Source organism: Cetorhinus maximus, chromosome 1 (genome assembly GCF_964194155.1).
Source record: "Cetorhinus maximus chromosome 1, sCetMax3.hap1.1, whole genome shotgun sequence".
In the NCBI taxonomy this organism is placed as follows: Eukaryota; Metazoa; Chordata; class Chondrichthyes; order Lamniformes; family Cetorhinidae; genus Cetorhinus; species Cetorhinus maximus.
The window spans coordinates 67,453,332-67,480,631 of record NC_135879.1 but is presented as its reverse complement, the minus strand read 5'-3'; the positions used below and the strand labels follow the sequence as shown (position 1 = coordinate 67,480,631).

General features: G+C 39.5%; 1 protein-coding gene across 4 annotated transcripts in view; it reads left to right on the top strand.

Moving 5' to 3' along the window:
* Positions 1-27,300, top strand: part of LOC144680651 (protein transport protein Sec24B-like) — a 106,177-nt gene that overhangs the window by 58,528 nt on the left and 20,349 nt on the right. For all 4 annotated transcript variants that reach the window (XR_013576600.1, XM_078541895.1, XM_078541878.1 and 1 more), the window contains 9 exons: positions 87-199; positions 976-1,094; positions 3,978-4,033; positions 8,489-8,695; positions 10,746-10,869; positions 13,319-13,477; positions 17,305-17,478; positions 23,243-23,353; positions 25,666-25,841. Coding sequence is in view for 3 of the 4 variants with exons in the window: in XM_078541895.1 (XP_078398021.1) it covers positions 87-199; positions 976-1,094; positions 3,978-4,033; positions 8,489-8,695; positions 10,746-10,869; positions 13,319-13,477; positions 17,305-17,478; positions 23,243-23,353; positions 25,666-25,841 (1,239 nt within the window). In the remaining variant the exon portion in view is untranslated. The remainder of the gene's footprint in view (positions 1-86; positions 200-975; positions 1,095-3,977; positions 4,034-8,488; positions 8,696-10,745; positions 10,870-13,318; positions 13,478-17,304; positions 17,479-23,242; positions 23,354-25,665; positions 25,842-27,300) is intronic.

The window sequence follows — 27,300 nt, the reverse complement described above, 5'->3', positions numbered from 1 at the left end:
AAGATTTAAAATCAAAATTGAATGTTTTAATATTTCATGTAGTCTAAGGTATACACCTTTCAATGTCCAAAATGTTTTCTTTACAGTTGCGACCTCCTCAACCTGCTGTCTACCTCTTCGTTTTTGATGTTTCCCATAATGCAGTGGAATCAGGATACCTGGACATTTGTTGTCAGTCATTGTTAGAAAACTTTGACAAGTAAGAGTGCCTTTTTAAATGCATTGTGCAAATGAGATAAGTGGAACATATAAACAGCAAATCGTTTCACAATTTGTTCCCAGATTATGAAGCCCAAAAGGATATAAGTGAAAATGCCTTGTACAGTTGCAATTCAAATCGCTTTAGTTTACAGTTATAAAATGTAGAAAATTTGCGACACAGAAGGAGGCCATTTGGCCCATCATGCCTGTGCTGGCTGATAAAGAGTTACCTAATCCCACTTTCCAGCTCTTGGTCCGTCGGCCTGCAGGTTACAGCACTTTAAATGCATATCCAAGTAAATGTGATGAGCGTTGTTTCTGCTTTTACCACCCTCTGGGTTGAAAAGTTTCTCCTTACCTCCCCTCTAATCCTTCTACCAATCACTTTAAATCTACGATCCTTGGTTATTGGCCTCTCTGCTAAGGGAAATAGGTCTTTCCTATCCACTCTCTCTAAACTCCTTATAATTTTATACCCCAGTACATACAGTTAACAAACTTCATAGCATGTGTTCCTGCCTGTTTGCCTTAAGATGCATTTTAAAACTTTTCTTTGAATGAAATTTAATTTCCCATACAATAATTTAGTTCTTATAAATCTTTAAATATCCGATGATGGATTTGAGTACAAGCCCAAGAAGACACCTGATACTGTGTTGCAATATCTTCTTCATAGTAACTTGTGACTTATTGGTATAAGAGAAATTTGTTTTTTTAAAGGTTATGACCAATGTTGAATGTGCTAATACATGTATATAAATATATCTTTTTAAGGTTACCGGGAGATTCAAGGACCAGGATAGGATTTATTACATTTGACAGCACAGTTCACTTCTTCAACCTGCAGGAAGGGTTATCGCAGCCTCAAATGTTGATTGTGTCAGATATTGAAGGTACAGCTGAAACTGTGTTTTTCAATTGTAACCAAACTTTGGTTCATTTGTTGTATTGTGGGAGTAAGCTGTTCATAAAGTAATGTTGGTTTCAGATTACCTGCTGGTGCTTGGTACTGTTTAGTATTATTCTTCTACATGTTCAAATACCAGTTTTGCCAGCAAGTGTATTCAGTAGAACTGCTCAAGTTGAGGATGTTTCTGGATTGACAGGTACTGAACTGAGATGGACATAATGCTGAAGTTCCGTAGAATAATGAAATTGTGTACAAAGAAAACTGCTGTTTGAAAACATAGCTTTAGACATATTAGCCTCATCAAAGAAACAACACCAGTGAAAATCAAACCCACTGAATTTATCAGCCTGGCACCTAAAAGGGATGTAGGATGATGCTGGAGTTATGCTTAGCAAGAGGGAATGGTCCATCCTACATAATGGACCTTATATCAATGTGGGAAGTACTATTTTCAGCAAATGAGATTACCTGAAGTAGAGGACATTGCCTACTGCAGAATAAGAGACTACCAGAGCTCTCCTAAGGGAAATAAGTAAGTAAGTACTAAGGGAATTAAGGGATATATGGGGTTAGTGCAGGAAGGTGGAGTTGGTGAAGAAGATCAGCCATAATCTTGTTGAATGGTGTAGCAGTTTGAAGGGCCAAATGGCCTACTCTAACTTCTATTTTGTGTGTTCTTAGGATAAATGGCTCTTGAAAAGCTTGATCGAAAGGGGTTAGATTTTTAGCAGTCATTTGTAATGGCACCACAGGGTATTGGCTTTAAGGAAAGCAATTAATCTTGCAAAACTAAGTGAAAGTAACCTGTTCATTATTGTTCGTGCCATCAGGGTTTCCTGTGCCAGTGACTTTACAGATAGTGCTTTCAAATATTGTTGGTTAAAATAATCTGCTCAAACTCTCAAAGTTCGAGTATTTTTACCCATCGTGCTCCTGGCATGCACGAAAAGTGGGAGGAATGCCCCCTGCTTTTCTTGGGCAATGAAGAAATGGAGCGTTTATGTTTATGAAATATTGGGGAGAAGACAGGAAGTGGGAAATAAAAAATCCAATGATTTTGCTGTTTATAAGTATGAATAAATTGATCAGGCCTAAATCCACAGCAAAATCCCTCCAGGCTACAAAGTAGCCATCACTGTCACGAGTATCACTTGAAAATTTTGGGTGTTTGGCAATGTGACCCCCACCTCAAGGAGGGGAAGAGGGAGAATATATGTCAATAAATAAATTTCTAACTTGTCTGCTCATTCTTCGACCTTTTCCCTGCGGGTGCATGGTAGACCTTTGTGATCAACAAATTTAGGCTGGTGCTCAGTTGCAACAGTTCTTTATGGAGGAAAATGAGTCAGCACACCTGGCCAACACCTCCAGCCTCATTATACTGAGCCTGTGTTGCTGATGTCACAAGAAAGCTCCAGGAAATCCAGGGTGATGGGAAATCATGGCCTTCGTTAAGTCACTGCCCCTTTTCCTATTCACTGTGTCTGGGGAATGCCACTTTGTCCCAGGGTGCAGTGAAGTGAAAATCTACCCTAATATTCTAATTGAAGTGTAATTAGTAATTTGTACAAGTTTATTATTATCCAATTGCTTTTGTATTCAGTGCCCCTATTAATTCAAGCTAAGATCCAATTTTTTTTAATCATCTTATCCTCCCACTTCTAAGATTTGTGTATGTATGCCCCAAGTCTGTCTTCTCTATTCCTTTTAACGTTTTATTATTTAACAAGGGCAAAGGACTTCATGGATGTCTTTGTTGCTAAGGCTGAGACCTTAAATCTCAGCTCTTGCTTTCTTGACCCCATTCTCACTAAACTGCTGACTACCCAAGTTCCCTTCCTGACTTCCAGGCTGTTGTCATTATGAATGGTTCCTTCTTTGGGACTTGTTCCCCTTTCTTTAAATAAAACAGTTGTCACCAGCCTCCTCTTCAATAAGAGAAACACCCTTGACCCCTCTTTCCTTAAACTATTGCCTCAACTCCAACCCCTCTTTCCATGGCAAAGTCCTTGAATGTGTTGCTGTTCCCCCACCCCAAAAAAGTTGCATCTTTGCTGCAACTCCTTGTTTGAATCTCCCCAATCAGGTTTCTGTAATTTCTCCCCCACTTCCAGAGTAAAAAGGCCCAAATCCAAGCTGCAGGTGATATCCATTGTAACTATGATGCATTTTTACACCTCATCTTCCTTCAGGACTGCTTGACTCTATGCTTACCCTCCAAATGTAGACAAACGTCTCCAAAAAATGGTTTCTCTCCCTCTGCACTCATATCTCTGGCATTCCTCTGGGATTCTATGCTTGAGCCTTCCCCTTCTTTATCCAAATGATGTCCCTTGGTGACATTGTCTGCAGACATGGGCTCAGCTTCCATATGTTTGGTGACAACTCCTAGCTTACCTCTTGAACACTTCTGTTGGCAGCCACTTTGTTCTATTTGACTGAGTTGTGTTTCTGACCCCATAGCCTCTTGCATTATAAAGACCACCTTCTTCCACCTCTAACATTGCCCACTTTCACCCCTACCTCAGCCCATCTTCTAAAACACTTTTCTGTTCCTTCCTAGCCTGACTATTCAAATGCTTTCCTGGCCAGCCTCCCATCCTTCCTTCAGTTGGCTTCAAGAGATTCTTACTTAATTCTGCTAGCATTAGCACTGTTGAATCTTGTAACATGGGAATGCTGCACCCAAGTATCACGTCTGCTACCATGGATAATGCAGTCCAGGTGGCAAACTTTGGTGTAGGTTGTAAAGCATGCAGAAATATATTTTTAGAAGTTCTATTATTTAGTTGACCATATCTAGTTACTTTTGCAGGTTAAAATTTGTATTTTTCTCACAAAAATTGATGAAGACTTTCTTCTGCAGATATCTTCATACCTACTCCAGACAGCTTGATGGTAAACCTATATGAAAGCAAGGAGGTAGGCAAAAGGGAAAGAGAATTTATGATTAAAATTTAACATCCTTCCATTTTTTAAAGAATGTTTTGAATGCTGTGGTAGTGCTATCAATTACAGCTAATGCAAATCTACCATTTTACTGAAAACTATTTTCCACCATGGGCAAAGCTTCATAAAGCAGGTAGACATATGCCAGCTTGGAACAGTTGATAGCATTCTTACCTCTGGGTTGTAAGTTGAAATCCAACACCAGGACTTGAGTTCATAACATTTGGCTGGCACTTTGGTGCAGTACTGAGAGGCACAGTATCCCGCACCATAGTACTTTAGATGAGCCAGATGCCTCCCTATTCTGATTGGAAGGTGAATATAAAAGCTCCCTTGGCATAACTCAGAGGAAAAAAATGAGCTCTCCCTGAGTCCCGGACAGTATCCTTCCCTCATTCAAAAAACAGATTAACTGACCATTTTTCTGATTGCTGTTTGTGGGGCTTTTAATGTTACAGAGTGGCTGCTGTATTTGCCTGAATTCAGTGCTCTATAAAAGTAACTTTTTGTCTGGGTGCTTTGAGATGTTTTGATAAAATGATAAGGTGCTATATAAATCAAAATATTTAATTTCTCTTCAGTTGTATGATAAATTAATGAGTAAGAAAACAATAAGTTTTGTCTCTTTCGCTATTATTTCAGTCTTGCCCCCATAATAAAGTGTGTTTTTGAAAGTTAAGGCACATTTTTTTTAACACTTCGTAAATACCTGAAGGGCAATCTAAAGATTTGTGTATTTTACTTACAGTGGGATTGATTTGAATGGAATTAATTATTTATAGATTTGAGTGTTTGTTTTATTAAGGAAAGTTTATTTCAAAGTTTCAGCGTAACACTGACAAGCCTAGACAGTTGTACTGGACCTTTCAGCCTCTCAGAATGGTGTAGCAGCCTTTGTTTCTTACATGGTGCAGGACAACCCAGAAAAGGATTTCTGGTAACAAAGAGAATGCAGGAAGTGCATGACCCATGCAAACTAACCTAGGCAGGATAGCTACTATTTCATCTTTCCTCAAGTTTTATTCTCCAGGGCTCTTCCTGACACCTGTAGTTAATATTTCAGGAGTTATAATCAGTGCATTAAAGAGGTAAATGAAGCACTGTTTTGCCATACACCCACCTACATACACTTCAGAGAGACAACACGTTTCCCCCAGGCACAAGGCATTGTTCACTAGGCATTTGACTGTGCCAAATCTATGGCATGCTGAAATAAGATGATATATTATTCTATTCATGTTAAAATAAAATGCTACCGTGCCAGAAATTGTGCATGTTAATGAATTCTAAGAAATTTAGCCTTAACACAAGTCTTTAAAGAAGGAAGGGTTGACTCCTCAAAAACAGCCTGTGTGGTTCACCCATGTCTGATGATGACTTTGTGAAATCCTGGTACTTTCCAAGAGAAAAGATACAATGGCTTTGATATTTACCAAGTCCCTGTAGGATGTGTCACAGCGTTGTGTAGGTGGGGGTCTGGACAAATTGCAGAGGGGAAGGGCAGATAGTAGAGTTTGGGGGGGTGGGGGGGTGTGGTGCTGGGTTTACAGGATTAGCTCAATTGTCCTGGGAAGAACTGCTCTCCTGGTCCACAGGAGGTGCTGTAAAGGCACTTATCTGATAGATCCAGTCCTCCATGCCTCCTTTTAACTATCAGCTTTCCGATGCTGCTTTGCTGAAACCTGACTGACAGCAGTTTAAAAATAGAAACCTTGTTGAATTGGAGCTATGTAACTTCTTTAAATGGTTTTCATGCAGCTCCTGAGAGCAAATTGATTGCCCAAACCTGATACCACCTCCATTAAAACTGGAAGTAGGGTGATTAGGTTTGGATTTGAAATTTTAAAAATTATCCCCAATAATGCATATGTGTCAGATAAAGCCTTCATTAAAAAACTGTTTCAGATGGCTTTAAATGCTTGGACCAATCTTTTGATGGAGGAGCAAGCTTACCTTGTCCACCTTTTTTGAAAAGAAGGAAGGGCAGGAACCAGTTATCATGCAGGAGCTACTGCAGCTAGGGAGACAGACATAGGAAGCACTCATCGACCAGAGCTTCTAGTGAACCCTGGTATCTGTTGGAGCATTCTATTAACTGGTTTACGTATTTTGCTGTACTTCAGAATTGCACGTTTAACGTGCACTTTCATGCCTGCACAACAAAAAAATGATAGAAAATATGTAATATTAGTGATATTTTATTTTGTGAATTAGTACATATGTGAGATATTCAAATTGGTTTTTCTAGGTGTTAAACTTCTACGTATAGCTTTTTGATGTGCCTTAGCCTTGTGGGAGTAACAGTAGTGCTTGACTGATCAGACAAGTTGATTGCTGCTTAGAATTCAGAAAGTCCAACTGTCTGCCTCTGTGCCTAACCATTACACTGCCAGATATGTTGCAGTTGCGTAATTGGGGTACTTGGCTCTGGTTCTTGCTCATCATTGATACATTTTTGTCGTAAATGTTAGTATATTTTACTGTACTCTTTTCAAGTAAGAGAAACATGTTTAAAGAGACAAAGGGGTCATAGTGACGAGAGAAGCCTGGAAAACCAGAATTCAAGGAGATGATTATCTTACAATCTTACTGAACACTGTCATGGAAGCAGGAAAGCTGCTTTCAGTGCTGCTTCCTACTTTATAAATTGCACAGAAACCCACTGTGTATGGTGTCTGGGATGGAGGCAAAGATTCCTCAGGTTGAGAGGGGACGCTAATTGGTCTAGAAAATGGAAATAAATCAAATCTTATTTGGATAGTATTTCAAAAAAATTGTCACTTTCTAGTCATAATTGCTCATCAGACTGATCTATAACAAAAATAATCCAAACTGTGTAAAATGTGAAAATAAGCTTTAAAAAGAATTTAATGTTTATTTGAAAACTGACATCCAGTGCAAGATTTCATTAATAGAAATAAGCCATTGTGTATTGATGTGTTAGTGATAGAACAAAGTTATTTCTCAATTTAACAATCTAGCACTACCTAGAAATGGGCTCTAAGTTATACTAGGATTTCTTTTTTGGATCGCTTTCCTTGGCACATCTTTATTGACATCACATACAAATGTTTGATCATTATAAACATCCCAAAGAAAAATATGCAACAAAATGAAGACATTTAAACTTTTTAACACCCAAAGAGGCGGAATGATTGCAGAATGTTAATATATATATGCTAATGAGATTGGTTTAAAAATTAGAACCTAGGTAGGAATTGCCAGTCTGGTTAAAATATAAGCAGCTAGGTTTCACTCGCTTATTTTAATATCTTTTAAAAATCATTCCCACCCTCTCTGCCCCTTTCATACTTTCTGTGGGTTCCCCCCACTACCCCAGTACCTGTTCATGTGAGTGACAATAACTGGCAACAGCCACATTTGACCCTGCCCTTGTCTGTTCTTCATGCATGCTCATTTCCAACACACGCCGTTGAATAGTATTTGGGAGCTGAATGCCTGACTGTTTAATTCTCTCGCTTCTACTTTTCCTTCCACTTGCAGCCTAGGGCAACCACCTCCATCGCAACAAAACTGAGATCAGCCAGCTTGATCTGTGTGGTTCAGCTGCTCAATGGTTAAACTTGCTGGCCTACCAAGGGAGCACTGAATGCATTTCTAACAATCTGAGTTTATACAAAAGAAAATATACCAATTACGTGCAAACAAAAACTGGTTCACACACATGCCCACTGGGATTTTCGGATACATAAACAAGATAATTATGTACATTTTTTTTAAGCATCAATGAATCAAAGTTGTCTTCTCTGCTGACAAAAGCACTGATGCAGTAAATTCTATGAAAGCACAAAAGGGAGGATTTCAATACTTATGGGGTTCTACACAGAAAAAAATCATTCTTTTGGAGGAACAAAAAACAAATATGAAAAAATGCAGTTTTTATTTCCCCTGTGTGTAATTACTATAGGAGGCAGCTGTTTTATTGGTTCCGTAACTGTGTGTTCATCTTTGATGACTTCTTGTTGTGATGTTGGCATCATCTGGTGTATCCAAAACTCACTGCTTTTCCCTTGCCTCCTGTCCAATAGCATAATGACACAGCAAGGTATTCCTCTCCTTGTTTTTAGCTACATGAAGCAATCTGACCTGCCTTTATTGCTGAGGGAATTCATATAGTACTCCACTGGTTCTTGTGTAGACACAGTGTATAATAACCCTGCAGAATTATCCTGGGTGATATTGTATTTCATTGAATGTCCCCTTTTAGTTCCGCTGTACAAAATATGCAGAAGTCACTGGTACATTGTTAGGCTTCTTGATTGTAGAACTGCCATTGATGTTTAATGTCACTTGAATGTTACTGAGGGAAAAATAATTACTGTAGATCTTTGCTAAACATTTGTCAGTAGTTGCATATGTCCTTTTTTACCTTGATATTTATGAAATATGTTTTTGTTTTACTTGCAGCTTATTAAAGATTTATTGAAAGCATTGCCCACAATGTTCACCAACACGAGAGAGACCCATAGTGCGTTGGGCCCTGCTCTGCAGGCTGCATTTAAACTTATGTCTGCGACAGGGGGGCGCATATCTGTGTTTCAGACGCAGCTACCATCTGTAGGTGTGGGTCGTCTTCTATCAAGGGAAGATCCTAACCAGAGATCCACCACAAAGGTAAACAGTTTTTCATGCCAAATGGAAAAGAGTCTTACTTTAAAGATAATATATAGGTAACTGTGCATCACTCCACACTCCATTTTTGGGGCCAAGCAACCCTGAATAACCTCAAGGATTCCCTGAGATCTTCAGACAATGGAAAAGAAAGGGCATGTAGTACAGTGGGCAACAGAACACTTCAGTAAAAATTATCCTTTAGGAATAGGGTTGCCAATTCCAGTTGGGAATATTCCTGGAGAGTTGGTCACGTGACATTTGCTGCAGTCTGAAATGTTACTGCATTTAATGGGTTGATACTCTGCAACATGAATGGTGCCATATTGTGAAAATGCTTCATAGATTAAACTTGAGTGCACAGGCACATGGAAACTTGTAACACACATGCTACAAATGAGCTTGAATGTATTTAATGTTTTATGATCCACGGGTGTGTAATCTGCTCCATCATTTCTGATTGAAACGCAGAGCTCCCTGATTGCCCAGTTATCTCTCAGAATGATCAATCAGTCTCCCAGGTATTGCTGCTGGCAATCTTTCAGTAAAGAACTTCTGCTTTCTGGTTCAAACTAGCATGTTTGAAAACTGCTGAACTCAGCCCCCACCTTGCACCATTTTACCTGCATCTGTGGGGTTGGACATACTGTCTATCACCAGATTTTAACGATTCCCTGCTGGAGTGTCAATCATGGCAGTTGCTGTGCCCGTGTTTGTTGGTGAGGCAACTTACTGCACACTCTAGAATTATGACGGCAAAGTTGCGCCAGCCATGAGGGAATTTGCTGTGCCTGCCTTGCTTGCCCTGGCGAAGAGATCGGAGCCATAATTTTACATGCATGAACGTGGCAAGCGAGTAATTGATGAATGTGACTTTGATAAGTTAAAGCTTGTGTAACTTTATTGTATGAAATGGAGTGGACAAAAAGTACTGCAAAAGTACTACAAAAAGGAATGCAAAGATCTTTAATACATGTCAGCCTTAAATCTCTATTTCTTCTCTTTTGTCCCATACTAATGAGTCAATTGTTGCATATAGAATCATTTTTACTTTAACCAAGTCCAAGCCCTGACAATCTTCCACATAAAAAAAAATTCCCACGCTCTTTCCTCTTTGTTCTTCTGGTGATGATCCTAAATCTATCCAACTCATCGATCAGCAGACTAGGTTTTGCCTGCTGACCATAATAAACCCCTTCATAAGTTCTGATAGTGCGTTCAAAATTATCGAGATTCTCGGTTCTATTAAAAAGAGGTTATTTTTTCTAGTCTCTCATGATTCAAGCATCTTAACCTGACCCTCATTTTAGATACCTTGTATTAGTAAACAACTGAAAATTAAAACTGGAAAATTGCTTCTGACTAAACCATGAGAATAGGACAACAGCACAGGTTCGACTGGTGAAAGGCAAATTTAGAACTGAGTTCAGGAAGGTGTTCTTCAGACAGTGATGAACATCTGGAATAGGAGAGCTGTAGAGCTGAAACACTAAGAATTATCCATGAAACAATTGGATGCCATGATGGGGATGGGGGGTGAACAGGTAGAGGGAAGTCTGTGGGATCTTTCTGGATGAATGAACCAAGATGGACCAAATGGTCGTCGTCGTCAATATTTCTTTTGTGTCGAATGTCTCATCACAGCTGCTTGGATCAAAGGCACCTGGGGTCAACTGCAAACGATTGACTAATGAACTCAGACTTTGGAATTTGTGGCTGGCTGTGCTGTTGCTAAGAGGTTCTACTTAAGGCAGCTCACAACAATTTTTTTAGTCAATAAACAAGAAAGAATTGAATCTTCGTAAAAAGAATTTGTGATCTAGCGGCGATGTGATCCATATAGTGAGGGAGGGTGGATCATGTGAATATCATCTCAAAGCAAAAGCCTTTAATGAAACAATCCTATTGCTTTTGACATTTTAATGACTAATACGCAAAAGTATGACTTTAAAAAAGAACATACGCAGGCAGGTAATATTATTTTCAAGTGTTACTTTCTAATTTACAGTTTAATGAGAAAATATGAAATACTAACTATTTAATTTCAATTAAGGGTGTGCAACACCTTGCTCCAGCCACAGACTTTTATAAAAAGTTTGCCTTGGACTGTTCAGGCCAGCAGGTGGCAGTGGATCTGTTTCTACTGAGTGGACAATATACCGACATGGCTTCGCTTGGTAAGATAACATTTTTTTCATGACTATTAAATGATGTATATAATATAATTGACAAATGAATTAAGAAATTTCTTTCTTTTGAACCAATAGGGTTCAACCTATTATTTTTTAAGTTGACTCAATACTTTCACAGGCCCGAGCTTTTTTTTTAAATACTTAAACCAAGGATTGGGCGGAACTTATTATTGCAGTTATCAAAGATTAATGACGCACAGCTATTTAAAAACCCAAAAGTACCAACTGACAATAAGAAAGCCATTAGAGAACTTAATTTATTGAAGAAGCCTGGAGACTGCATGCTGAAACTTGATGATTCGCCAAAGATCACTAAATTTATGTTACAAGGTAAAACTACAATCATAGAAAAGATGTTGTACCATTACAACATCTACCATTAGCTGTCAGTAGCAGGTTTACAACTCACTCAAAGCATACATGAAGGTGTGAAATCCTAGTTGTACAACAAGCTGCTATTGATCGAAGTATGTAAGTTGTGTTCCCAGTTTTCTATCTCCAGAGTAACAGTTGTGTTTAACCATATAGCCATCTAATTACACTCCAGTGAAGTTACAGCTCATTTTTAGCAGGGTCAGTGTTCTTCCCACCGTAGAATGTACCCTGCACTCCAACCATTTTTTCTGGGATCGGACTATTAGGGATAATTGGGACAGTTACTGTCCTGGTCTGCTGGGAAACCTGCAGGAATGGGAGCTGGCTGCTGACCTCTATGGCAGGTGAAAGGGAAAGCTATTTTCCAGATTTCAAAGTGCAGAATTGAAGAGTTTAATTGATTATCTTGTATTCAGTGCAACCTCTGTTCGGAGAATTTAAAGTGTAACTCTGCCCCCTGCCAGTCAAAACAGTTCTGGCACTGGAATGCATTGCTGCCCTTTGTGTACTATGTTGATAAGGTGCCAATGAGAGAAATACATTATATGATGCATTCATGTTATTTGTCTAATTATAAGCTGCCTATCCATATTTGAAAAGGCATATCATATGCCTGATATCACTTTGGGGAGCTGGTGTAACTCCGATGTAAAACTTGCCCAGAATGTTAATTACTTAATGCAGGTTACTTAATATAATCTAATATTTTTCTAAAATGCATTGTAGTGCTGTTTTCATTTTGATATTGAACAAAGGGTTTGAAAGATACACAAAAAGGTTGAGAAGCAAAGTGAAGATAAAGCACTCTAAATCCTATTTGTTCTTTATTCTGATAACTTGTCATTTGTTATGTTATTTGCTTAAAATAAATTGTGTTTCAGAAACTCTGCACTTGAGTAAGTTAATTTGATTTAACAGAATATTGCTGAATAATCTGGTTGCAAGAGATGTTAGAATTGGGGGGTGTTAGCATTTGGTACAGGTCTTGATTTGATTGATTTACGTCTAATAATGAAATCCTCTGCTGTTTTGAGTGTAATATCTCAGAAGTTACTTTGTTCACTTGTAGCAGCACTCAATCTGGTTTCTTGTGGTTTATGAGAAGGGTTATGTACTTTGTAGTGGCCTGATGGCTCTGCTAATATACAATTCCTATTAAACCCTTTATATTCTGTATGTAATGGCTCATAAACATCACAGTTACTGAAAAATTAAATCCTCTTTCTACCAGTCATTTTGGGGAGACAGTGGCGTAGTGTTAATGTCACTGTACTAGTAATATGGAGGCTCAGGCTAATACCCTTGGGACATTGGTTCAAATCCTACAATGGCAGCTGGTGGAATTGAAATTCATTGAATAAATATGGAATATAAAACTAGTCTCAGTAATGGTGACCATGTCATCCATTGTTGTAAAAATCCATCTGGTTCACAAATGTCCTTTATGGAAGGAAATTTGCCATCCTTGGCCTACATGTGACTCCAGACCAACAGCAATGTGATTGACTCTTAACTGCCCTCTGAAATGGCTTAGTTTAAGGGCACTTAGGGATGAGCAACAAATGCCAGCCTTGAATAAGTGCCCTTATTCCATGAAGGAATAAAAAGAAAAAATTCCAAAAGCAAAATTCTGAATTTTAGAAGAGAAAAGATGAACCAAAGGGAAACAGATAAGAAAATTGAAAGGAAAAAGCAAAAATAGCAACATGAAGAAATTGTAAGAATTATGATGGAGAAATAAAAATAGAAAAGATGACAATCAGAAAAATAATTAAAGTAAGAACTGCAGAAAACAATATTTGTCCTGCTGAAAAAACTTAGGGTGCATCTTCTAATTACTTTAGTAAATTAGTTATTTTTATTTTGTCGCCTCTTTCAGAAACATTTCTACACTGTTTTGTATATGTGCAAACACTGATGTTATTACTCTCAGCACTTTAATTACAATTATTTATTTCTCAACAAATAATTGTACTTGCAAAAGACTTTGCATATTCACTGCCAGTGAACAATAGCAAATTTTAAACCTATTTTATTACAAATCTGATGTTTTTCACAGCTTGTATGTCAAAATATTCTGCCGGTTCCGTCTTCTATTATCCATCATTCCATCACATTCACAATCCTGCCCAGGCTGAGAAGTTTCAGAAAGACCTCAAACGATATCTCATTAGAAAAATTGGCTTTGAGGCAGTTATGAGGATACGTTGTACCAAAGGTAATATTTTATTCTGTATTTATATTTGTGATAGTTATATGGATTGTGTATATTTTTGTTACACTGTTACATAATTCTTTACAAGAATATTTCTCATTGCCTTGTAAAAGAGAAAAGAAAGACTTGCATTTATATAATGCCGTTCATGATCACAGAATTCCCAAAGCACTTTGCAATCAATGAGCTACTTTTGAAGTGTAGTCACTATTATAACGTAAGAAAGGTGGCAGCCAATTTGTACACAATAAGCCCCCACAAATAAGAATGTAGTAATGACCAGATAACCTATATTTGCAATGTTGATTGAGGGACAAATATTGGCCAGGACAGACTGTTCTTCGAAATAGAGCCATGTGATCTTTTATGTTCATCTGAGAGAGCAGATGGTAATTAGCCGTAGTCCATAGGCATCATAGGACCATAGGCATCCCTGTCCATTAGAGAGAATGACAATTGGTTATGTGCCTTGAGAGGCACCACTCCACATTAAGTGTGGGACAAGGCAAGGAGGCAGACTTCCATAAACTACCACAGCTGCTAAAGAATAGTACCCAAAGACCTGCAGCTCAGGAATCGGCCTATTCAGCCACATGTAACGTCACAACCCTGAGTAGACGTCATCCTTGAATCGAGGGACAGCCAATGAGTCTTGTCTGTGCCAGAAAATTGTGGGTCAAAACCCACTCCAGAGATTTGAGCACAAAAAATCTAAACTGACATAAAGCTTAACTCTAAACTGAGCTTTAGAAGACAGAGGTTTCTCTGGGAGGTCTAAAGTCACACTGTGCCTCTGGGAAGATTTGTCAGGAAGTAGGCGATTCGAGAGAATGCTTTTCAGAATTTTCCCTGCAATGGACAAGAGGGAAGTACTCGATGGTTTCCACAGAGAATGATTATCTCCCTTGAAGATAGTTACAACTTCGCAAATACAAACAGAAAATGCTCTAAAAACTCAGCAGGTCTAGCAGCATCTGTGGAGGAAAAAAAACAGAGTTAACGTTTCGAGTCCATATGACTCTTCAGAGGTAAAGAGAAATAAAATGTAATGAGATTTACACTGTTTAAGGGGGGGTGGAGCAGGTGAAGCTGCGTAGAGGGCCAGTGATAGGTAGAGGCAAAGGAGAGATTACCAGAGATGCCATAGACAAAAGGACAAAAGGGTGTTAATGAAAGTGATACTGGCTAAAGGAGGTGCTAGTGGTGGCATTAAGGTCAGAGAGCAGAATGTGATGACGGCAGGACAAGTGTAAGCACTCTGTAAAGAACAACATGAACAAGTGACAGATAGCCCTAGTGGGGGTGGCGTGGGGGGAGGGGACAGTGGTGGGAAAAAAAGATTTTAAAAGGATAAAACAATGAATAAAAATGAATTTAAAAATAGAAATAAAAAACAGATTAAAAAATGAAAAAATAAAAATTAAGAAATGAGAAAGAATATTGAAAAAAGGGGATATAAAAGGGGGTGAGGATGGAGGAGAGAGTTCATGGTCTGAAGTTGTTGAACTCAATGTTAAGTCCAGAAGGCTGTAACGTGCCTAATCGGAAGGTGAGGTGCTGTTCCTCCAGTTTGCATTGGGCTTCACTGGAACAGTGAAACGTTGTGCTTTTACAATTTCGCAGCCCTGAAGTCAGGGGTGGGGGAAGTTCTTTTACCTCCCTAATCCGTAGGATGAGTGCTTGGAGTCTTGATATGAGCAAAAGCCCACCAGCTTTGAAGGCCTCAGCTACAATAGCATCAAAACTACAGGCTTTGTTGTTTTTCATCCATTTGATTGCTTGTTGCAGCTCACCCATCGATGGTGGTTCACCCATGGATTCTACCATACTGGGGTTAGCCTGGAGAGTATCAGCTGCCACTGTGGATTCATGGTTGAGAAGTTGTTAAAAATGTTCTTTCCAGAGTTGACAGATGGGATGATAATGAAGAGAAGCACCATCCTGTGAGCAAAGGGAATTTTGTCCATTTGAGCTTGGTCTATAGATAGGTGGCTTCAAAGAAACTTTGCATGTCATGACAGTCAGCATATTGTTGGATCTCTCAGGCTTTTTCTTCCCACCCCTTATCCTTTATCTTCCCGATTTGTCTTTGGGTGTCAGCCTTGAGCTGTTGGAATGCTGCCTTCTTGACTTGTGACCTTTGGTCTGGACACAGGAATCTAGTACAGCTAGCTTTATTTGATCCCACTATTCTGAAATTGACTTCAATGTGTGTAGATTTTCCAGATTGATTGTGACCTGCACTTGGAATTCCTCTCGTCGGTTGGACTGCTTTAAGGCTGAAACTTTGGTGATCTTCCTCAAGACCTTTTGGCTCTTATGATGTCTTGATACGAGGTGCATGTTCATCATCATTTGAACAAGTCAATAATGTGTCCAGCAGGCATCATTCCCCCGAGTGATGCAGACATCACTTAGATCTTTGACTCGAACAATGGGATAATTCAGAAGGTGCCAGTGCTTTGATCTAGAATGCCTTCATGTGGCTTTATATTTGAGTATGAGAATAAATGTGTCCACAGTTTAACATTTCATTCAAAAGACAGCATTTCTGACAGTGCAGCACTGCCTCAGTACTGCACTGGAATGTCAGTCTAGATTTTTTGTGCTCAAATACTCTCGAGTGGGTCTTGAATCCACAGCCTTCTGACACAGGCAAGAGTGCTCCCAACTGAGATAGCCGCTTGGCCCCAGATCTCAGTAGAATGAGGATTACCACCTGGAGTTTCCCCAGGTGGAAGTGAGGATGCTGAGCCACAGGGAAGAGGGGAAAATAATTCTGAGCTCAAGTCTATCAGGTTTCTTGTTCACCTTCCAGAGGACAATTGCAGAGCAATGTCATAAAAGGCCTTTATAGCAGATTTGTCTTCTTCATCGGAAATTCATTAGCAGACAGCTGGAAAACATTTAGGGCTGAAATACAGGAGATGGATTCTAATAATTGTACAGTTTCATTACGAATATTATTAAATGTGTCAAGCTTAGCTCATTTGTTAGCTGTTTGGTTCTGAGCTAGAAGATTGTCAATTCAGGGCTCATTTAACCAAGGCTGATATGCTGGTGTAATACTGAGGAAATGTTGCATTGTTAGAGAATTTGCTAATCAGTTAAAGTGTTAAATGAAGGCTGCATCTGTTTTAATATTTTTTGTGCACTTTAAAAATTCTATTTCGTTATTTGACGAAAAGCAGGAAATTCTTCCAATGTTCTGGCCAATGTTGCTTCTTCAAGCAGCATCACCTAAAGTAAATTAACTAATCATTCGTTTCATTGCTGCCTGTGGGATCTTATTGAGGCTGAAGTGGCAGCTGCCTTTCTCTACACAGCAACCACTGCACTTTAAACTACTTGTTCTTCTAGGCTTTTCCAAGAGATGTAATTGGTGCTTTACAGTTGGAAATTTTTCTTCACTTGGTGGTATCAACAAGTTCACTTCTTGATGGTGGAGACCTGAAGGGCCTAAAGAATACGAGAAATAGTAGAGAATGGGGGAGGAATAAATTGTTTTTCAAAAATAAACGTCTACTTAGCAGAATGGAGAGTTAGTCAATATTCAAGTAATTATTTAAGGATGCAAGTGATTGTGTTTATCTGTTTCCTTATGTACTAAGTCAGTGTACTTAAAAGACATTAATAGTGTGAACAACTTTTAAGATATTTCAGTGCATTATACAAGTATAGTATGACTATGATTAATACAAATTCCCATTTACAGCAAATTCTATGATAGTGCATTTGAAAGGGAGTTACAGAAAAAAATTGATTTGCTTTGTTGCACATCAAGTATAAGCAGCAGCATAACAGTGCTAATAATGATTTCCCATTTACAGGTCTCTCCATTCATACTTTCCATGGAAATTTCTTTGTGCGTTCCACTGATCTGTTATCCCTTGCTAATATAAATCCTGATTCAGGATTTACAGTGCAAATGTCTATTGAGGAAAATCTGGTAGACACAACAATTGTATGTTTTCAGGCTGCTTTGCTTTACACTTCAAGCAAAGGTAGGTGAATGTCTTAGGACTTAAAACCTAAGTATGTATGTTCACGTTAGTTGATGTAGCTCAAGAAAACCTAAACCAGAGTTTTGATTTCCACATGTTAGTTGTTTCATTTTAAAGATTTTCTATCATTGAAATGTATACAAGACTTGGTAGAAAGTGTGTTATGTCTGACGAAAATTATAGATACTTTTAACTATTTGCTTGTGTAAATATGTATCTTTGCTTTCTGTGTGTTAAAAGTTACGCCAGTTGAGGCTCCGGTATTTATTATGGAAAAGTTAAAAATGCATTTCTAATTTTATAATCCTGAGGGATCCAAAGAATGTAAACTGTCAAACACCAAAGCTGATTTCCAAATGGCCACGGTAGCTTTTGTGAATCTGAAGAGTGAGTGTTCTGAATATGATATACTATATTTGAGCTGTCATTTAATAGAAATATTGCTGTTCTCAAATATTGATATTTCAGCATTCAAAAAAATGTAGCAAAATTGGTAGAACATTGCTGAAGGTACAGTGCTTCCCATTCTTTCAAAGTGGTTCAACATTGTTTTGTAAATAGACCATTACTGTTAGCTCTTGAGGCAACTTCTACTAAGGGCAAGCCTACAAGCTATTTTGAAGTTCTTGCATGCTTTAAGTTGGGTTCTGGTCGGGTGTTCTTTGTGTTATAGTCATCATTTGAGACGTGCTGAGCCATCAACATGCCACACAATGACAGCTGCCGAAGCCTGAGCCATATCAGCCTTCGGCACTGTTGAAACAGTGATGAGTTAGCCTGGCTATCAAATGTTGGGCTGCTTTTGGGAGGTGACGGCTAGGAAGGGAGGATTAGGAAAAGGGTGGGAGTGAAGTTGGTGGAGGGCTGAAGCCACTGGGTTAGGCTTGTGACTGGTGCTGGAGAAAGATGTGTGATGATTAGAAGCACTTCCTTTTCCCAAATATGCAAGCAATGCAGGGCATTGTTTGACTGATGCCTCTTTATGGAAATGAGCACGAAAAATTTCCTTGTCTACATTCAGTTCGCTGTCACCTATGACAGATTAAGTCTTGAGCTGGAAACTGAGGAAGCTGTACCTAGAGGAATGGAGCTTTATTGTTCCTGTGCAAGTATCAACTTTCAACAGACCTATTACTTGTGTTCATCCCTTATGCCAAGTCTGAAGCAGGTATCACATTTCAGAAGCCATGCAAATGTAGCAAGGGCCAGGAACCAGTGTAAACTTTAAGACCATGAGCTGCAGCAACCAACAATTGATGTATGGCTAAATGGAGTAATTGATTTTTGGGAGACTGCATTGGGCTCTTGCTCAAGACCATATGGAAAGGGGTTAGGGACTGGTGGTTGAAGATGCTAAATCTTCTCAGATTGAAATTAATCCCTTTCTATGAGCACTAGGATCCTGAGGCTTTTTCGACTGGTGTCCAGGAAAACAAGGGTAAACAGATTTTTGATGGACAAGAGAGTCTAGGGTTATGGCAGGCAGGTAGAAAAGTGGGGTTGAGACCACAACCAGTTCTGGGTGCCATGCTTTAGGAAAGATATGAAGACACTGGAAAGCGTGCAGAAATGATTCACAAGAATTGTTCCAGGGTTCAGGAACTTAGGTTATGAAGATAAATTGGAGAAGTTGGGACTGTTTTCCTTGGAGAAGGTTGAGAGGAGATTTGATAGAGATATTCAAAATTAGGATCAGTCTGGGCAGCATAAATAGGGAGAAACTGTTCTCACTCATGAAAAGATCGAGAGCAATAAGGCACAGATTTAAAGTAATTGGCAAAAGAAGCAAAAGTGACATGAGGAAAACTTTTTCACACAGGTGGAAAGGTCTGGAATGCAATGCCTGAGAGTATGGTGGAGGCATTTTCAATCGAGGCTTTCAAAAGAGAGTTAGACTGTTATCTAAAAAGAAAGAATGTGCAGGGTTTCAGGGTGAAGGGAGGAGAATGGCTCTAGGTGAATTGCTCATTTGGAGAGCCAGCCCAGACAAAATAGGTGGAATGGCTGCGTCCTGTGCTGTAACAATTCTATGATTCTGTGACATAGCAGGCAGATTGGGTTGTGGCAGATGATGAGAGAACCAACATGAAGGAATAATCTACTTGACTGCATCATTGCCAGTCTTTGTCACAGATATGTCTGATCATGACTTTATCGGTAGGTGTGATCATTACGTAGTCTATGTCGCGTTTATGTCCCACCTTTACACTAAGGACATCCTCCATCGTGTCTTGTGGGCTACCACCATGCTAAATGCAATAGATTAAGAATAAGCCTAGCAGCTCAAACTTGGTACCCATGAGATACTGCTGACAGAATTGTGTCCCACCACAACCTGTGATGTCCTGTTTGGGATATCGCTCATTCTCTCATCACTCTCAAGCCAGATGACTGAGGGGAATGTAGAAGACCATTCCAGCAGCAGCACTAGGCAAACCTGAAAATGGGATGACAAACAAGATGAAACTACAATGCAGGACTGCATGCATGCTGAACGCTGGAAGCGACTTGCTGTCAACAGAGCTAAGCGATTGCTCAACCAAAGAATCTGGCCTAAACTCTGGAACCCTGTCCCATTCAGTTGTAAATGATGGTGGACAGTTAAAGAGGCTACAAGGTAGAATGGATGATTCTTCTTGGACTCCTACAAAGGTCTGCATCGTTGCATGATAATCATCAGCCAATTTAAATCCACTCTGTGACACCAAGAAACTACTGCATGCACTAGACACAGCAAAGGCCATGGGTCCCAACAATATCCCAGCTGTAGTGCTGAGGATCTGTTCTCCAGAACTAACAAAACTGTTCACATACAAATAAAACATCTACCCAGCAATGTGGAAAATTGCCCAAGCGTGCCCTGTCCACCAAAAGCAGGACAAATATACCATGACCAGTTACTGCTCTATCAGCCTTCTCCCAATCAGCAAAGTGCTGGAAGGAGTTTTCAACAGTGCTTTCAAGCAGCAATTACTCACTAATAACCACCAGGACCACTTAATTCCAGGCCTCATTACCATCTCGGCAAAAAACACGGACGCAAGATCTTAACTCCAGAAGTGAGATGAGTGACTGGCCTTGATGTAAAGGTGATATTTGCCTGAGTGTAGCACCAAGGAATCCTGGTCAAACTGAAGACAATGACAGTTAAGAGACAATTTCTCCATGGCTGGATTCATACCTGAAACAAAGGAAGGCTGTTGGGAGACAAATCATCCCAGCTTCAGGGCATGATGGCAAGAGTTTCTCAGGGTAGTGCCCTAGTCTCAACTATCTTCAGCTGCATAATCAATTAACTTCCATCCATCATAATATCATAAATAAGGCATTTTGCTCTTGATGATAGTGTTCAGCTTCATTCATTATTAGAGGTGTCAGCTGTGGCTCAGTCCATAGCACCCTCGCCTTTGAATCAGAGGGTTGTGGGTTCATGTCCCAATCCCGGAAACCAAGAACTGTGATTGTACTCGAAAGAGTTGCAATCTGTGACTGTTGATAACTCGAAAGAGTTTCATTCACTATTAGAGGTGTCAGCTGTGGCTCAGTTCATAGCACCCTCGCCTTTGAATCAGAGGGTTGTGGGTTCATGTCCCACTCCCGGAAACCAAGAACTGTGATTGTACTCGAAAGAGTTGCAATCTGTGACTGTTGATAACTCGAAAGAGTTTCATTCACTATTCCTCAAATCATGGAGCAGCTGATGCCTGCAACAATAGATAACCATCTCCCCTTGACCATCAATGGCATTACATGCAAACATATGAATTAGGAGCAGGAGTAGGCCACTCGGCCCCTTGAGCCTGCTTTGCCATTCAATAAGATCATGGCTGATCTGATTGCAACCTCAACCCCACATTCCTGCCTACCCCAATAACCTTTCAGCCTCCTGTTAATCAAGAATCTACCTAGCTCTGCCTTAAAAAATATTCAGAGACTCTGCTTCTACTGCCTTTTGAGGAAGAGAGTTCCAAAGACTCATGACCCTCAGAGAGAGAACTTCTCATCTGTCTTAAATGAGCGACCCCTTATTTTCAAACAGTGACTTCTAGTTCTAGATTCTTCCACAAGAGGAAACATCCTTTCCACATCCACCCTGTCAACAGCTCTCAGGCTCTTAAAGGTTTCAATCAAGTATCCTCTTCCCTCCTAAACTTCAGCAGATACAAGCCTAGCCTGTCTAACCTTTCCTCATAAGACAACCTGTCCATTCCAGGTAAACTTGCTCGGAACTGCTTCCAACACACTTACATCTTTCCTTAAATAAGATTACCATTGCCAAGACTCCCACCATGAGAATATAATAAATAGGAGCATGAGTAGGCCATATGGTCCCTTGAGCCTGGCCCGCCTTTCAGTAGGATCATGGTTGAACTTTATACCAACTCCACCATCTCACCTTGTCCCTGAAACCCTTGATTCCCTTCATGCCCAAACACTATCACACTCAGTCTTGAAAATACTCACCAATAGCCACCAAGACCACTCATCTCCAGACGTCCTTGCAACCTTGGCACAAACAAGATCTTAATTCCAGAAGAGATGCGTGCCTATCCTAGACATGAAGGCAGTATTATTGAATGTAGCATCTAAAAGCCCTGGTAAAGCTGAAATTGGATCAACACTATCAAATTTGTATTCCGATACTTTGTCTACACAGCAAAAAGATAATTCAAAAAATGGTGACATCTGGCCAAATTTCATGAAGAAAATGTTACAAATGTTTTATCCTTCTATTATATTATGTGGGTTTATTTATTCATCATGATAAATGTCCAAGATTATTAGCTAATTGCTCAAGTACTTGATGTTTGAATCTTGGCTTAAACATTAGTTCACATTAATGCTGTTAGAATTTTTATTGGTGGTTAATAGTGGCAGTCTCCAGGAAATTGTGTTTGAATGTTGCAAATATTCTCTGACCTATTGATACTTTAACAGATGTTAATTAGGCATGGTCTTGCAATACATACTAAATCTGGCACCAGTGAAGCTGTCAATTTAAAAACGTTTTGTATCTCTTAGTAGCTAGACCTGATCCTCCCTTATTTTCTGACTTTTTTGTCAATGTCGATGTAAACAAAAATATGTTTCTCCAGCTAGCCCTATTAAACACTGCAACTCACAATGAACTTCAAGCAAATTGTTACCAAATGATACACAAAGGAAAAAAACAGGCATGAGATCTAAACTGAAATCCTGGCTTTCAGTTTCCCTTTTTGTAAGTAGCGGAGGCAGCCAAGTGTGCAATGAAGCTTTTATGGCAAAACCAATTGGAGACCTGAAAAAGGAACAGACAATACTGAAAATAATAGCTATGAAGAGAAAGGACTGACTAATGTTTTGTGTGTAGCCGATCATTTTAACAAAATGAGAGATCTTGGATGTAAAGTATCCACTGTCATTGGATTCTTCAGAGTTCCCTGCAGCTGGTTAACACAATTTCAGTTTTTAACTTGTTTTAACACCTAATTGTTTGAACTGTGTATAGCAGTGCCTTTGATTTATAAAGGGAATTTTTTTCCCCGATCTAACAGTCCGCCTTTAGTAATTCATAATCAGATACAGATTCTGTATACTTTGTTCTGTTGCAAAGTGTAGGATCCCTAGTGTTTGGTATCACATTATCAATAAGTCCAAGATACATGGATACAGATCAGACTTCTGACTTCTGTTTCCTAAACTATATGTTGTCTTTATTTTATGAAACATCATTGCAAAAAGTGAATTTTCAAAATTAGCGACCTTAATTTTTGTTTTCTTGCAGGTGAACGTCGGATTCGTGTGCATACTTTGTGTTTACCTGTTGTGAACTCTGTAGCTGATGTTTATGCAGGAGCAGATGTGCAGGCTATTACTTGCCTCCTAGCTACTATGGGTAAGTGGCTGTTCTAATGTAATAATACAATGTGATGGGGAAAATCCAGGCAATGAATGAAGAGACCAGAACATAAGATTCCAGGTCTTTTCTTTACAAGTGTGAACATGGTTGCTGGTGCTTTGGAGCACTTTATTGACCATGGGGCTTTAACCTGTTAATCATTGACAAGCTGAGTTTATCAATATTGCATTTGTTAACCATGAGTGGTGGACATGCTGTGTTGGCAATTCTGTATGGAAGGGTGGATTTCTTTCAAAGAATAAGACCATACCACAAGTTTAGAAGTTTCGCATTCTTCCACATTCATTCACTCCAATGGGAGGATCCTATAAAAGTAGACGTTGATGGTGAGGTTCTGATGATCTCCATCTACAGGTCACACTGGGCTCTAGCAGTGCCAAAGTTCTTGTTCACCTAATTATTCAGGAAACTGCAGACCATTGGGCTGCTACCCTGTTGTCTCAGCAAAAATCTGAAACTTTCGCCATGGTGACATACTCCTTATAACCTCATTTGTCACACACTTGACTGCCTCCAATTATAAGAGCTGTACACAAAGTTGGACCTTATTTCTGTTGAGAGCATCTCCTGCCCGACATGTGCAATTTATTCAACAATAGCATTAAATGTTCATGCTGTCAGCTGGGGACTGAGTTCTACCCTACTTGTTGGTATAACCTGTCATATTGGTGACAGTCCATTTTTGACAGCTATGTTGAACGTCCACCATTTACAACGGGGCTAGCAACACTGCTCGAAACACTGTTGATGTGCTAAGCATTGTAAGAGGGCTCCCCATATTCATTAGATTCAAGCTTCTTCCAGGTAGAATTCGCTGCCTATTTCCACCCTCTGAACATGGCCTGAATTCACTTGCCTCAGCTCAATTGCTGCTGAAATCCTCATCCGTGCCTTCGCTGCCTCTAGACTTGAATGCACTCCTGGCCGATCTTTACCCTCTGTAAATTGAGGTCATCCAAAACTCCAGTGCCTGTGTCTTAACTCACAACAAGTTCCATTGCCCAGTCACCCTCCCTGACCTATTTTGGCTTCCAGTCAAGCAACACTTTGATTTTAAAATTCTCATTTTTATTTTCAACTCCCTTCTTGACTTTGCCTGTTCCTATCTGATTGATTGGGAATTTTGGCTGTGCAATGCTGTAATTTGCTAAATTGCTGCCACTTTGGAAGGCGCTTATAGTGGCGAGTTTCAGAGTCCACACTCACAGAAAGGTGCCACCAGGGATGGACACTTCATAAAACTGCAGAGTGCCGAATTCAGACAGAATGATAGCATTTTACCTTGATAGTGTAGGCTTAAAGTTGATGTTAAACCTGGATACATCCTGTAGAAAACCTGAATGGCCAAATGTATTATCAAGGCACATGTTGATGACACCAACAACAATATGCATTTATGTAGCATTTTTAGCATTGTAAAACATTCCAAGGTGTTTCACAGGAACCTTATTAACCAAATTTGACAGCAAACCACATTAGATATTAGGACAGGTGACCAAAAGAGGTAGGCTTTAAGTAATGTCTTAATGGAGGAGAAAAAGGTAGAGAGAAATGAAGAGGTTTAGGGAGGTAATTACAGAGCTTAGGGCCTAGCTATCTGAGGCATAGTCACCAATGGTTGAGTGAAGAAAATCAGGGAAGCTTAAGAGGCTAGAATTAGAGAAGTGCAAACACCTTGGAAGATTGTGGGGCTGGAGGGGATCACAGAGGTGGGATGGGCAACGCCATGGGATTTGAAAACAAGGATTAGAATTTTAAAATCAAGACTTTGCTTGACCAGGAGCCAGTGCAGATCATTGAGTACAGGGAAATGGGTGAACGAGACTTGGTGCAAGTTAGAACATGGGCAGCGGAGTTTTGGATAAGCTCAAGTTTACCGAGGTTCCATGGCTACCCAAAGAGGATTTTGGAATAGTCGAGTCTTGAGGTAACAAAGACACTGATGAGCCTTTCAGCAGCAAATGAGCTGAGGCAGGTGTAAATTTTCACTTTATTAATGTAAATTTAATGACCTTTCTTCAAAATGTTCTAAAGGCAAGAAGAATTGCAGTTAATTTCTGTGGAACATACTTCAACCTTTTTATTTTTAAAATCCGTGCCTGTTGTATAATGTGATCAATTATTTGACAATGCTGAGATTTTTTTTTAGGTCCCATGTACTTTTCAAAGTGGCATCACTTATATTCATTCCCCTTTTAAGCATCTGAAGATATTAGATGCCACTGGCAATCATGTGGCTTCAATCATTTTTTTGTGTCTTAATCTGTAAATTGTTGTTTGTTCCTCAGCTGTTGATCGATCTGTTTCCTCAAGTCTCTCTGATGCCAGAGATGCCTTGGTAAATGCTGTGGTGGATTCCTTATCTGCGTATCGTTCCACCGTTTCTAACCTCCAGCGGTCTGTATTAGTGGCTCCAAACTCCCTCAGGCTGTTCGCTGTTTATATTCTGGCTCTTCTGAAACAGGTATATTTAAAAAGTAATGACCATAACTCCTTTCATAATGACTGATGTATTTATAAAACGGGGGCATATTCAGAATATGTTTGGATGGCCAAAACCATTTTTCTATCTAACAGGAGGATTGTCATGGTTAAGGTTAGAAACCATTATAGTGCATAATGGCTCTAATAACAATAAGTTTAAAAAAGCATAATTTGGTAGTTTATTCAAAATGGTTGCAGGGCGTCGAGCCACTAATGATGGCTTTAAATATTGTATGAAGTGCTCAGGAGCATTTATCAATTCTAATGGCTATAACTGTTTCCTCGAATGCCTTTTTTTAAAATTCATTCATGGGATATGGGCATTATTGGATAGGCCAACATTTATTGCCTATTCCTAATTGCTCTTGAGAAGGTGGTGGTCAGCAACCTTCTTGAACCGCTGCAGTCCATGTGGTGTAGGTACACCCACAGTGCTGTTGGGGAGAGAGTTCTAGGATTTTGACCCAGCGACAGTGAAGGAACAGTGATATATTTCCAAGTCAGGATGATGAGTGGCTTGGAGGGGAATTTCTTCGTGGTGGCGTTCCCATGTGTCTACTGTCCTTGTCCCCACTTCTGACATTATGATGGAAGAAAGGCCATTGGTGAAGCAGCTGAAGATGGTTGGGCCTCAGACACTACCCTGAGGTGCTCCTGCAGTGAAGTCCTGGAACTGAGATGATTGACCTCCAACAACCACAACCATTTTTCTTTGTGCTGGGTATGGCTCCAACGAGCAGAGAGTTTTCCCCCTGATTCCCATTGACTCCAGTTTTGCTAGTGTGAGGAACCCGTTTTTTGGATAATTTGAAGGACATTGAATTTTGGACATTCTTCCTCCTGAGTTAGTTTTAAAAGTTTACAATATTAATTTGAGGCTGTGAATATGCCATTCTTCAAAAAACCATGGGTCAAGATAGATGTCTGGCAGGGAACACCTGGAGGGAAGAGATACTTTGTATATCTAAGTTAGCAAAGAACTGCTGTGGTCAGGCTAAAGACTCTTGCTAATTGGTTAAAAACACCTGGCCTAAGAGAAGTATCCTTTGAGCATCTTTGACTCTAAGACTCTGTCAGAGTGAATATGAGGATACCTTAGAAGCAGGTTGCAAGAAGAAGATTATTTTTTGCCTTCTCCCTGCTCCATCTTTGTGTTCGACTTTCCTCAGATATGTCTCATCAGGGTAACTCCATTTTTTTTGGAGAATTCACAAAGATAAGTAAGAATCAACAAGGACAGTTTTACCAAAAAACCTATCTGAAAGAACTTCCAGAATTCTGGTAGATAACAGAGTTGAGATCTTTTTGAATTTTATCCTTTATAAAAGAAATGTTCCCATACTCCAACCTATGCAAGGACTGTTTGTTTTGTCCTGTTTTATGTGTATGGGGGTGTTGAATTTTTTTTTTAAAAAGGCAAGAATCGTTACTTTCTAAAC